Below are 14,617 nucleotides of genomic sequence, written 5' to 3'. Positions count from 1 at the left end.
GTTTAAGTAAGTTTTTCCTTGAAATCTTTCAAATATTCAAGATTTTTTACCATCATCCTTTATTGATCTTTTATTTACACTTGTTGCACTTGAATCCTAAGAAAAATTGAAACTTCAAACTCATCTCTAGTTTCCACACTTGATCTTTCGTCGCATACTCACCATCTTCTAAGAAAAATCATCAAGGTGAAAGATCACATTGAACGGTTATGTGAGACATTTTCTTCATAGTACTAATTAAGTACCGGGATAAGTCCTGGATTGTAACCTAAATCTTAAATGCGCGGGATAGTTGTGTATAGATATGTATGGTATTGACAATTCACACATATAGTTGTTTGCTACAGCTAATGTTGGAAATATATGGTTTAGTGGCACTTGGAAATATGAGAATCGTGATAATCACTTTCTAATCGAAGTATATGGGTGGTACTCCCAAATTCTCAATTGGATAAGAGTCAGATTATATCAAAGAGAAAGAAAGAGAATGAGAGGATATGATTTTGTGGGTACCAGAAATGAGACCAAAAACTGAATTTAGATCTTTGTCTGAAAACTGTCATATGACAGTTTAAAACTGTCACCCCTTGGACCCCGCTCCTAAGGGCGCTGCCCCCGGATCCCCGTTCGTTTAGGGGCTTCGCCCCTAAATGACAGTGTACTTTGATACTTGATCAAATTTAAATAAGTGTGTACTCCACACTTTCCTTACTTGTTTAATATTTATCAACATCACTTTTGGTCAACAAAGTAATCCCATTACACTTAAATAACATTGATGATAACAAATCACCAACAACTAAGACCGATGAGTCTGTGGTGACAAATGTCTTGACATATCATGATGCTTGAAGAACGTTGGGCAGGCACACGACATAATCGATATCAGGGTTATAATCACTCACAAATAACTACAACAAACATCTCAAAGTTATGAAACCTCACAGTTTTTCGTAAATCCCAATCAATTTCCTATCACTGAAAATTTTCAAACCTCACAAAATACTAGAAAAAATCCAAGAGGTGATAAATGGGATACTGATGAAGATATCGCTTTAATTTCAACATATTTTATTGTTAGTGAAGATGAGAGACGTGGAAAAACCCAAAAGAAAACATCAATATGGGCACGAGTGAAGGAGCTATATGATGCAAATCAGGCGGAAAACCCAGAAAAGTTTGGTAACAGGAACATAGCTCAAATGAAAGGTCGTTATAAATGACTTAATGAAAGTGTCAATAAATGGGTTGGTGTTTACCGAGAAGCATATAGAAAAATAAGAAATGGAATGGGTATGAAAGATGTTGAGAATGAAGCTCATAAATTAGACAGATGGAAGCAAGTTCAATGACACAATTGTTTTTAGTGAGTTTATGTGTAAACATCGAAAATGGGATTTACAACTAGATCTTGATGCAACACGATCATGCCTTAAATATGAAGTGGGTGATGAAGAAAGTGGTGGTAGCACAAAAAGATTAAGGTCTACTGAAGAAGGGGAGTATTGTGTCCTATCCAACACAGAAGGGGGAAATATTACCGGTTCAACAATTAAACGTCCAACGGGTAGAGATGCGGCTAAAAGAAAAGAAAAGGGTAAATCTTCTAATGAAGTTGTAGAACTTCGTGCAATGAGGATTAGTAGAGATAGTGAAGTAGAAGTGATGAAAAAAAGACTCGACTTGGATCAACAAAGAGAGAAAAAATAGATGAAAGAGAGCTAGTGAAGATGCAGAGTTTGCATTTGAGCACACTCTTACAAAAGGAGTACTTGTCATCTGAAGAAGAAAACATGAAACGTTTTCTAATGTCTAAGTTTTATGGAAACTAATTCAAATTTAGTGTATGTTTTTATTTTCAGTATGATTTTAGTGTATTTCTAAGATAGTTTATTTTGTATTTGTATCTCATGTTTTAATGTATTTGTAAGATATTTTATTATGTATTTGTATCTCATATTTTTATTGTACCTGTAATATATTTTATTGAATGAAGAGTTGTCATTATCATGTTTATTGAATACATAATTGTCATTATCATCTTTCAAAGACACTACTCATTTCTAGTATGTTTTTATTGAATACAAAGTTGTCATTATCATCTTTATTGAATGCAGAGTTGTGAGTATAATCTTATCATTTAGAAAATCAGCCATTGTCACACCCCCATACCAAATTGGCGAAAACATTCGAGGGTGGAGGACGTCATGTACAGTATCATAACAATGCATAATAGTAAAAACAAGCAACAACATCCATTGCATTATTAGAATAGTTAAATACATGTGTGTTCTTTTGTAAGTTTAAATGACACCAAAAATGTATAATCAAAATAAATACGAGTCTTGGATCCACTTCGTCCTTCAAAATCTGCATGGGTGTACCCGTCTTACTGGTTCCCTGAGAATACAAGTTATTTTGAAAGAGAGTATCAGCATAAAATGTTGGTGAGTTCATAAGTATTTAGTTTCATTTACTAATTAAAGACTTCAAAATGTTTGTATTGAAACCTTGAAACCTCGAATATTCTACATGTTTGTTTTTGTATGAAAATGTAATGTTTACATATGTACTTGCAATAGTAGGGAAAATATAGTAATACTTCATTACTGTACAAAAGTATGTTTCTTCCCATTTATTCCTATCATTTACTAGGATAATATTGTTCTCTACCTCAACAGTGACACTGCTGACTATAAAATGGTAAAAATGAAGACTCAAGGTCGTATTAAATGTACCATACTCCTTGGCGAGTCTTATTGCCTTTAATTTCGAGTTGGCTAATTAAAGGTTTAGATGTGAATTACTTTGTAACCATGCTGATCGAAGACTGATTACTTGACGACCTTCTGGCGTCATAAAATAGTGAGGTGAAATTTTGTCACCCCTTGGCCTTACCGGCTGGGACTGTAACTAGCAGTCGGGGTGTGGGTGTGTCTGTCCCATATAGATCTATACACACAATGCCTGATCTCCCTCCAGGAGACTCTGGTTACAATGTGATACAACAATGTATTGTTGTATCATGAAATAGTATTTCACATTCTGGTTATCGTATTCTAGTGTTTGTATAGTAAGTTATAGTGTATTAATGTTCTCTCTGTACTAGTATATAGTATGTTCTCTTGTATAGTATAGTGTATGTTCTCTTAGTTTCTCATCATAGTATGTTCTTTCTGTTTCTCATAATAGTAAGTTTGTACCGTCTCATAAGTGAACCGACTCTTGTATGTTTCATTGTACTAGTAATAATGAGTAGTAATCTCTTAAACTATACCTATTATAGTTTACTAGTAATGTTGTTTGAATAACTGCTTGCGTATTGAACTGAAATAAAAGCTTTTTTTTATCTATATACATATACGTAATATATAACTAAGGTTCAAACGACACTCGGACAAACAACCGAATACTCTAAGTCCATAACCAAACAAGGAACAGGAAATAGGGCGAGTTATCAGTCCTAAGTCCTTTCAATCTTACTTATATAACTATATCTATATAGACATGTTTTTGGACAATATAAGTAAAAGATTTTGAATAAATAGTTTTTGTTTGAAAAGGATTTGATAAAGATGTTTTGAAATAATTGTTTGATAACACAGTTTGAAAGTGTAAGAAGGTCTATCTATTTGTTCTAGTTATTAATCACATGTGATTGATAGAATAACTATAATGTTTCAACTTGTATTCCCTCCATAAAAGCATTTAAAATCATTTAAAAGGTAGATTCAGGGGTATGAACTCACTTGTAGTGTGTAACTCGAATGAAAGATCGATATAGGATTGTTGGGTGTCAATTGGAGTCTTGAGCTCAAACGAATCCTATGAACATATAATTACACATATATGAATACATTTAATGTATATAACCACTAATGGTGATAGGGACACGCCTTAGGGACATAAAACACTTAGAATTAAGTGTTACCAACACATATGGTTGCACATAAGGGGTGTATGGCCCTATATTGGAGTGTAAGGCTACAAACTCAAGGGTTTTGTGTGTGTACAACCAGAGTGTGCAGCCAGGGTGTGTGTGCGGTCGCACACTCACTATGAAGTGTGCCAAAATGTGTTTCCAAGCCTTAGGAATGTTCTAGCGAAGTGTTTTGACCATTGCTCAGCCGGAAAGGAAGTTTGATGCTATTTTGGGCCCCTAAAAGTGTGTGTGCGGCTACACTTGGTGTGTGCGGACGTACACACTTGAAAATCATATGAAATGGCATTTTTCATGCAAAAATTCAAGGGTTCTTAGCTTATATCAAGCTATTGCAAGTCTATACCCGATTTAGAGGCTAATATGCATCAAACAAAGGGGTGTACGGCCACATGAGGGTGTACGGCCGTACACTCCTTGATGATCATGATTTTGGACGATTTTTAAAGTCATAACTAGTAAGTATCAAGCATGGGAATGAGTACTTGCGATGTAGAAGCCTTTGGGGGTGTTTTGGGGTCCAAAACTTAGAAGATGTGTTTGGTGTTATTGGTGTTCTTGAAGAACACTTGAATCATGAAATGATAGATTCTTACCAGGTAGTGTAATGAATCATCAAATGGGAGAAAGAAATACTTATAATTTGAAGTTCTAGAAGTGGAAGATGGCTGATACTTGAGAGAAAACGTGTTGATGTCTAGGGGAGGTGAAAAGTATTGAATGGAGGCTACGTACCCCATTTATAGCTCAAAGTGTACGACCAGAGGGGGGGTGTATGGCCGTACACTCCTCATGATGGAGTGTATGGCCATTTTGTGAAGTATTTGAACTTGTGGGACCCTTTTCCACACCCTAACTTGAAGATAACACTCTATTTTGACTCTAAACAATGCTAGAAGATTGCAAAACGAGTCCAAACTTGATTGATTTAAATAATTGTACTAGGTAGAAGTTTCGGGTTGTCACAACCATTATCTTATGTGTTTAAGATTTTGTGATGTGTCGTCTTTTTATTGGATCCTTGGATTTTATCTAGATAAACTATTTTAGCATTATCTTTATTTAAGATTTGAAAAAAAAACAAAAATCAATATTCTTCCTATATTAATAGAGTACAACACTTACATATTTTCATGTCCACCTCCAATTCTGCATTTCTAATTTCTTTGAAAAATGTCTCATAATGTAAACTCATCAGATGGTTCCGGTTCATCGAATGTGAATGAATATGATGATGGGAAGCACGAGTTGCTCAACAAAATCGACAACTTGATGTTATCATGAGTGAGTTACTCATAGGCATGCCAAACATGAACGTAAGAGATCATCCTAGAGCAAGAAGGAGGTATTGTGATCGAGAATGTGAGCAGGGTGAGGCACGTTTGATGAAAGACTACTTTGTTGACAACCCAACGTATGGTGAAACAAAATTTCGTGGTAGATTTCAAATGCGAAAACCACTATTTCTCTGCATAGTAGAAGCTGTTACAGCCAATGAACGATATTTTCAACAAAGACATGATGTCACAGACAGACAAGGTTTATCACCAATACATAAATGTACTAAAACTATGAGGGTATTGGCATATAGGACACCAACAGATGCACTTGCTGGATATCTGAGAATGAATGAGATTGTGACAAGGGATGCTCTTGTAAAGTTTGTGGATTTCCATGTATGATAGGAAGTATTAATTGCATGCACTAAAAATGGAAAAACTGCCCCACCGCTTGGGCTGGACAATATGCAGGCAGAAGCAGTATGACAATAATAAATTTGGAAGTTGTTGCATCGTATGACTTATGGATATGACATGTATTCTTCGGGACACCAGATTCGTGCAATGACATTAACGTCCTCCAAAAATCTCCTCTTTTTGATGATGTCTTGGCAAGTCGAGCATCAAAGGTGAGTTACATTGTAAATGATTGAGAAAATAATATGGCTTATTATCTCACTGATGGCATATATCGTTCATGGGGTGCCTTTGTCAAGTCAATAAGTTCTCCACAACTTCGAAAACACAAGTTGTTCGTTGAACATCAAAAGGCTGCTAGAAAAGATACGATTGCATGTATCATTATTCATAATATGATAATCAAGTCAATATGCCCTTGTCTTGTGTGGGATAAAGATATTATGGGAAAAATTATGATTACATGTATCATTATTCATAATATGATAGTTAAGGATGAACAACACACATACCTTCATTATTATGATCCATCATAATTTATAACTACAGAATACAAAGAATCTTTTGAATACTCTACTCAACGAATTAGAGATCTATCCAGTTATATGACCAACGTGACACAAGTTCGCAATAGAGAAACTTATAATGCTCTAAAAAACGATTTGGTTGAGCATATATGGAAACAAATTTAGCACTCAAGAATAATTTAGTAGTTTGCATTTTTTGTATTTGTAACTTATTTTATCTATTTTATTAAATATGTTTCATGAATGTAAAATATTTTTTTTATCTATTTTTATTTAATTTTATGTTTAAAATAAATAATTTATTTGTTTCAAAATAAAATATTTATTTTTAATATTTATAGTAGTTTTTAGTAAAAGAAAAATAAAAATAACTTATATATTCTCAAATAAAGATAGATTTGGAATAAGTTGCTAATGGGTATAAAAAATTAGATTGGATTTGTTTGTATAGATGGAAGAGAAAGAAATTAGTTTTTTATTAGAAAAATTTGGTTGAGTTAGGTTGCTAATGAGTGTAGTTTAATAAATGTGATAGTAAATTACAATTAATAACTTTTTTTATTTCTTATTTTAAAAATACTTATTATTTATATTTTACTATTTAATATTTTTTTATCAACCATATAATACAGAAATCTTACAACCTAATATGTATACAAAGTAAATTTATAAATCATCGACTCTAAAATAAGATTTATTTGTTAGTATCAAGAGATATTCCAAAATGTTTTTTTTTTTTTTTTGGAATTTCTAATATGTGTTTTGAGGGTATATATAAAAAATATTAAGTATAAAAGATATTATCGTAATTAAATTCAAAATATATTTGTTATCAAAGATTATTAATATTTTTTTTCCCTAAGACTCATTGAAAATTTACCCTAAACCATCGTTGGGTCTAAGTACAAAATTCATGATAGCTAAATCTTTCTCTCTCTCTTAAAATAATTACCAAAATTCATCGTTCATGTAATCGGAATAAGCTACACGGGTATACACGTTAACGCGTTTCTGAGTATCCTTTTCGGGTAACATATGATTTACAGAATCGGAGATACTGATAGCTCCCTGATGCGGACGCAACATTCGATCTGATCGAAAACGGAAACATTTTGATCTCTACAGGCAACCGGCCATGAAAGCTCTATGTAGAATATTAACAAATTCTCCATGTCGTGTTATTATATTCTTCTTCCTGGTAATTAATTTTCAGTTTGAATCAACTTATTCTTGTATACATATAGTTAAAGTATCACATTTTGTCCATTAGGGTTTTTGATTGAAAATCGGATCTCTAACACTTACGAATCTCAAGTAATAATTGAAATTGGTTCGGGATCCTTGAGTGCTGCTAACCTTACTTTAAGTAACTTACACCCTGATTTTTGTTGTGAAACTAGCAAAAGTACTACTAGTTATGTGACAAACCGAGCACCAACATTTTCTGTCTACAGGACTTGTGTAAATGGTAATGGTGGTCATTTACTTGCTTTATTATAGGTTTGTAATCCATCATCAAATTTGAACTTCTCATTTGTAACCCAAACCCAAGCCTAGACTGATTAAGGATCTTAGTTATTGTTTGTTCTAAAGCCTTACTGGAAACTGTAAAACTTCTATTTCATTTTGATGGACTGAGTATAAATTAATGAATGATGAAATGGAAAAAGGGATGGAGATTTGACTTTATGCATCATGCCTTACTACTTGGAATGATATTTCTGTGGACAGAGAGATGATAATAAATTGAACTAGTTTGGGTCATAGATGAAGGCCTTTTCAAGCTATCTATCTGTTCCCCTTAAAAAGTTTGATTCTTGCCATTGTTGAGCCTGTTCACTTTCACTTTTCAACCTATCTTATTTCACTTTACCATTTATGATAGGGAGCAAATATTAACGACCAATTTGCCTATGATCTTTTGTCTTGTTTAATCATGTATAACATTCCCTTTTTTGGTATATTGTATCTTAAGTTTAAACAATCCCTTTATATTTATGTTTACAAACAGGTCCCAATTCACATTTCTTTAGTTGGAGCAGATGCATTTGACACTTTAACTATGTAAGATGCTAATCTTCTTGCTTTGTTTTTTACATTATAATTTCCAACTGTTATACATATAAATGTTGCTATATTTGTTTAAACTTTTTCTACTGAATACGTATAAGTTATACCTTCATCATGTTGTATTCTCTGCTCTTTCAGTCAAAAAGAGATTAATGGTCATCGACCCTTATTTGACTGTCCTCAGTGTATAGATAAGAAGGTACCATTCTCACCTTACCTTGAAGAACAGAAAACAGATCAGTTTTATTTCATGCAACTTATGAGTTTCTTCTTGGATATACAGGAACAAGCTAACACAAGCTCTGTGACAGCTGGAAGCCATCAAGTGGAGAAGGTAATCAACCACATTTAGTTATGTTAATGGTGCTCATCAATGATGATGTCACTCTCTTTGTAATCCAATGCAGGATATTGACATAATAGTGACATACACAGACACTTCTGGTGCCATACGTATTAAAACCATCAAGTCCAAAGATTTATCTCCTTCATGGGTTTGGAAAAATCCCATTGATGACAATCAGGTCAAAGAGGAGTCAAAGGTACATACACTAAAAGATCAGCTTGACACAAGAATTGAAGCCAACAATGAGCTTTTTGCAGATATAAACAAACAACCGCATAAACCATCGGTTCCTGTGCATCCAACAAAGCTCAGGCGTCAGGTAATCACCAATTCCGTTTCCGATAGTAATCACCGATTCCCTTTCCGATGGTAATCACCAATTCCGTTGTAGGCTTTACGCCAGGAAAGAAGGGATCGTCGAACTGCAGAGTTGATCCAAATAGGCGAAAAGAGGGACATTCAAATGCAGGAAGCTGCCATTGAACGTGCTAAAAACTTTGACATACATGTCAAGGCTAAATACAGTATTTGGAGACGAGAATATGAAAGCCCTAATTCCGATTCCACTGTTAAACTCATGCGTGACCAAATCATAATGGCAAAAGCTTACGCAAGTATTGCAAAAGCCAAAAATGCAACCGGAATCTATGATTCCCTAATTAAACATTCCAAAAGAAGCCAACAAGCGATTGGAGAAGCCACTTACGATAGCGAACTTAACCCAAGGTATTTCTATTTTCTCAATTTACTATTTTACCCTTACTAAAACTTTCAAATGTATTTCTCCTTTTTCTTATTTGGGTTTTGTTGTGTTGACCAGTGCGGTTGACCGGGCTAAAGAAATGGGACACATTCTATCTTTAGCAAAAGACCAATTCTATGATTGTATTTTAATGGCAAGAAAATTAAGGGTTATGCTTCAGTCAACAGAGTCAAACGTTGAAGAAGTGAAGAAAAAGAGTGCATCTTTAACACAATTAGCTGCAAAAACTGTACCTAAACCCTTACATTGCCTTCCTTTAGTTCTCACAACAGATTATTTCTTGCTAAGTGAAAAAGAAAAGAACTTTCCAGAAAGCAAGAATCTTGAAGATCCAAATCTATACCACTACGCGATATTTTCCGATAACGTCCTTGCAACATCTGTAGTTGTGAATTCGACTGTTTTACACGCGAAAGAGCCTGAAAAACATGTTTTTCATATTGTGACAGATAAGTTAAACTTTGCAGCCATGAAGATGTGGTTTTTGGTCAACCCTCCTGGAAAGTCAACGATCCAGGTTCAAAATGTGGATGACTTTACTTGGTTAAATGCTTCTTATTGCCCTGTTCTTCGTCAGCTTGAATCCTCTAGGATGAAGGAGTATTATTTTAAGGCGCACCAGACATCGACATTGACAGCTGGATCGGATAATTTGAAATATAGGAACCCGAAGTACTTATCGATGTTGAATCATTTGAGATTTTATCTTCCTCAAGTGTACCCGAAGTTGGAAAAGATATTGTTTTTGGATGATGATATTGTGGTTCAGAAGGATTTGACACCTTTGTGGGGTGTTGATTTGGGAGGGATGGTGAATGGTGCTGTGGAGACGTGTAAGGAGAGTTTTCATCGCTTTGATAAGTATTTGAATTTTTCTAACCCTAAAATTTCGGATAATTTTGATCCGTATGCTTGTGGTTGGGCTTTTGGGATGAATATGTTTGATTTGATTGAGTGGAAGAAACGCGATATCACTGGAATTTATCATGGCTGGCAAAATATGGTAAACCAATAAATTATTATATATGCGCGCTTTGAGATTGTGTTTTGTTACACAGGACATGACTTTACTAGTCAAGCTTTCTAGGGCTATTTTCGATGATCAGGATGAGAAGGGCATTTATGTCTTTTTATATAGACGAGAGACCAAGAGCGAATCTCTGTTCTACTTTTTCGGGTGAAACAAAAAATTTACAAATTTTGTCTCGTTGATATTAGTCTCGATCCCATTTGTTACTTAAGATAGGACAGACAACAAGTTGCATTGGATTGGGACCAAGACTAATGTCAGTGAGACGAAACTTTTAACTTTTTGTCCCACCAAAAAAGGTGGAACAAAGATTCGCTCTCGGTTTCTCGTCTATGTAAAAAGACATCCTGATCATCGAAAACAACCCTAGAAAGCTTCCCATGTAACAAAACACTGCCTAATGGTGGATTTTTGATGTTGATAACTAAGAAATATTTGGTTTTATTTTTTTTTGGTAGAATGAGGAAAGGACTCTGTGGAAGCTTGGGACGTTGCCACCTGGACTGATAACATTTTATAACCTGACGCATCCATTGGAAAGGAGTTGGCATGTATTGGGGCTTGGATATGACCCGGCTCTTAACCAAAGTGAGATTAAGAATGCGGCTGTGGTACATTATAATGGGAACTATAAACCATGGTTAGATCTTGCGATTGCTAAGTACAGGTCTTATTGGTCAAGGTATGTGAAGTTTGATAATCCGTATCTTCAACTTTGTAACATTAACAGCTTCATGTTATCATGATATTCTTGTCTCACATTTTTGCTTCTTAGTATATGAATTAAATGTAACACAATTTGTGCACAGCATGAGCATCATATAATATGATTTACATATTTGGGATGGAGTCGCATGTTTTATACTTCTGATGTTTGACTTTTGTTTTGATAATCTTATGTTTTTTAACGATCATATAACGAGTAAAATTTAAGGTAAAATTGGAAAAAAAAAAATGTTGGTTTAATGAGTATTGAAATTGAAATTTGCTTTTATTGTCATTTTGTTAAATAAAAGTTATTTTCATTAATCTACATACCAATAACCAAAAATATATTTTAAAATTAAGAAAATTATAAAAGGTTGTCATTGATTTTTACGTGTAGAATACTTTACTCATTAGTCAAGTGTGCGTGATGTTGAAGGCATCTCAAAAGCCTTGTTGATGTAATAAAGTAAAAAGGCAGGGGCATTTTCGTCATTCTATTAGATTAGGTCTGTTTGTGCAAGTATTAATTGGAGGTCGATATCAGGAAATTGGTATCTTGAAACGTATTTTGTGAGAAATCATTTTGGGACTTGGGAGAGATCTTGACCTTTGGTGTCAAGAATAGTTTGTATTCTTTTCAATTCAATCTTCGATCATTCAATAAACTTTTCAATTTAAGAAAGTAAACCCTAATGTGTACCATAAAACATAAGCTAGAATTGAGTTGTGATTAGTTGGGTCTATTAGGTTACATCGAACTCTTTTTTTTTTTTTTGGATATAATAACCATATCGAACCAATATTAGATCTTTAGTAACTCAACTTTAGTTAAAAGTTCTTGGACCTAAGCCATGGTTCGTTTGTAAATATATTTAGTTAAATAAAGTTATAATATAAGTTAGTAGTCCCCAGGCTCTAGCTCAGTTGGTTTGAAGTCTAATGCAAGTCACTTTCAACTTCATATTTTTAGGTCTATCTAGAAAGAAAAAGATAAAATGAAAGACAAGAAAATCACTCATTGAGAGGTTGATAAGATCTTTGTTGTTGTATAATAATCATTAAGCAGCTAAATATTGACTTTAGGCTCTTAGTTTAAATGCATTTTATGCATATTATAAAAGCACTAAAACGTTCAACGAATATATAACAAGTGTGGTTCCCAATTTCATGATAAAAATCTACAAACAATTTTTAAGAAAATATCAAAGCGTTGATTCCAAGTGTGCAAATTTAGATAGACTAAGGTAATTAAGAAATCATGTCCTTGTGGAACTTCTACGTATTTAATTGACAAATGTGGTAAGTTTGTTTCCATGATCAAGTAAAGTCCTAGTCAAACACTAAAATGCAACATACTCATAACTTTTTATTTATAAATTAATAGATTTGTATAGAATATAAAAATATGATGTGAGAATCCATTGAATTTTATAAAATCTTGTAGATGCCCTAATGCAACTTACTTATGACTTTCTATTTATAAGTCCATATGAAAAGGAAAAAGTTAAAACAGAAGACTATAAAAACATTGAGAAGTTGGTAAGGTCCGTGTTGCAATATAGCCCTCTTTCGGTAGCTCAATATCAACTTCACGAGTCTTCTTAGTAATAATTATGTTTCCAATTTCATTTTCGAAGAAGATTTTGAAAAGTATGCCAAGAGCATTGAGGAAGAACTCGCTTGGTATTTGACAATCTCGAGAGACATCCATGCATGATGTTGCACAAAACAACCATTTCAAATGTTTAGAATCTGTGCATTTGCTTAAAGAGAAGCCACCTATAATAGACAAATTTATTTTGTTGCATGGAAGGGAGAAATTAACTACCATTAGGGAGAAAATGTTATTGGAAAACAACTTGATTAAAGAAATCTTCAATAACATCTGTTCAACTGGTGTTAGTTCATCAAAAGCTTTAATTTCAAATCCAAGTTCAAAATTCGAATAGAGTGACGAGTTAAAGATGGATAATCAAGAAAAAGTTTTTCTTTGATGTCTAAGTGTTATCTATAATGAGAACTCCAAAGTTAGTTGTAGTTCTTAATGCTTAAAGTGATGTCTAAGGCTATGTTTGGCGGACTAGCTGAAAAACTAAGTGTTAGCTGAAAAGCTAACTGTTAAATAAAAAGCTAGCTGATAGCTGAAAAGCTAGATGATAAAAAATAACGTTTGGTAAAACTAGCTGAAAAGCTAGCTGAAATATATAAAATTACATAAAAGGACATGTAAGAATATGTGTTTCTATAATTAATTAAGGGGTGTATTTGGAAAATTTTAAAAAAACTTCTAAAAAGCTAGTGTAACTAGCTTTTCAAAAAGCTAGCTTATAAGCTACTTTTTGGCTTACCAAACACGACAACATAAAAAAGCTCGAAAAATAAACTAGCTTATCAGCTAGCTGTGGCACGCAAAACACAGTCTAAGACTGAGTTAATAGTTAGTACATATAACTAAAGTATTGGGTTCTTAGTAGAGAAAGCAACATATACTAGAGAACACATGACAATCCTTAAATACAACATGGAATCAATTAATGGCATGCTACATTTATTGGATCCTAAAGCTGATGATGAATTAAAAGGGGAGAAAAGAGGAACACATCCAAAAGAATAAAAAGCTCAATAACAAAAAAAGTTGAAGTTGAAGGAGCTAAGACAAAAAACCTAGTTTTAGCCAACTCAACAACATGGTAATACAAAAGATAGAGAATGTGAATATGAGGCCAAGACTTTGAATTACATGCTCCTATGACAATACACTTTACTATATGATTATAATAAATATGTAACTTTAGGTACATTTGTCACACCCTATGTTCATAACTATCTAATTTTCTCGTTCATCCAAACTGTCTCCAATTTAGAGAAGTTGAAACATTTTTTTTCCAGAAATCCTTGATATTTACTCTTTCATATTTAAAATTTTATTTTATTTTACTCATGCAATACATAAGTATTAAACCTAGTTAAGAATACGATAGCACACCATAAATTATATTACTTTGACGTGAAATTTTCAAGATGATTTGAAATTATCTTCTCGATCAAGTCTTTATGATTCACTTCCCAAGATGGAACATGTTTCCTAATATACGTGACCCACTTCATACGACTTGCCTGCGAATCACTTGACATGTTTCCCAAGACATTAATGGCACACCACCAAGTGTAATCAAAAGTACTTGCAACATGAAAGTCAATTACACAAGTATCTTTGCAAAATATAATTAAGGCATTACTAAAAAAACAATCAACTGTAATCTTATTACCAATTAAATTATCTCAGATTTGCAATTTTTAGAATTATTCTAGGCCAGACTTCATGATACAATGATCCAACGACGAATATCAACCACCATTTAAATACAAAATATCCAATAAATATTTGAAGCTATTCAACACAAATCTTCATGGCACAAGGATCTACTGAAATTCCAATGACATTGTACGTCTCAAGGTGATGTGTAATTTAATATTTGATATGATTTGTTGATTTTACTATTTTACATGAACTAACACTTTCTCAATAACTAAAA

General features: G+C 33.3%; 2 protein-coding genes across 2 annotated transcripts; both read left to right on the top strand.

Moving 5' to 3' along the window:
- Positions 1-5,220: 5,220 nt before the first annotated feature.
- LOC145035434 (uncharacterized) lies at positions 5,221-5,622 on the top strand. The gene has a single exon (XM_078983979.1). The coding sequence runs from the start codon at positions 5,221-5,223 to the stop codon at positions 5,620-5,622; it is 402 nt and encodes a 133-aa protein (XP_078840105.1).
- Positions 5,623-7,064: 1,442 nt separating this feature from the next.
- On the top strand, positions 7,065-11,218 carry GAUT3 (galacturonosyltransferase 3). Its single transcript, XM_078984575.1, has 8 exons — positions 7,065-7,362; positions 8,176-8,228; positions 8,373-8,433; positions 8,518-8,568; positions 8,642-8,899; positions 8,972-9,306; positions 9,401-10,346; positions 10,832-11,218. The coding sequence occupies exons 1-8, from the start codon at positions 7,300-7,302 to the stop codon at positions 11,117-11,119; spliced, it is 2,055 nt and encodes a 684-aa protein (XP_078840701.1). The 5' UTR covers positions 7,065-7,299; the 3' UTR covers positions 11,120-11,218.
- Positions 11,219-14,617: the final 3,399 nt, after the last annotated feature.

Source organism: Lactuca saligna, chromosome 3, assembly GCF_052625555.1.
Source record: "Lactuca saligna cultivar CGN05327 chromosome 3, ASM5262555v1, whole genome shotgun sequence".
NCBI classification, from domain to species: domain Eukaryota; kingdom Viridiplantae; phylum Streptophyta; class Magnoliopsida; order Asterales; family Asteraceae; genus Lactuca; species Lactuca saligna.
The sequence above is the reverse complement of the archived record's forward strand: the minus strand, read 5'-3'. Positions and strand labels throughout refer to the sequence as shown.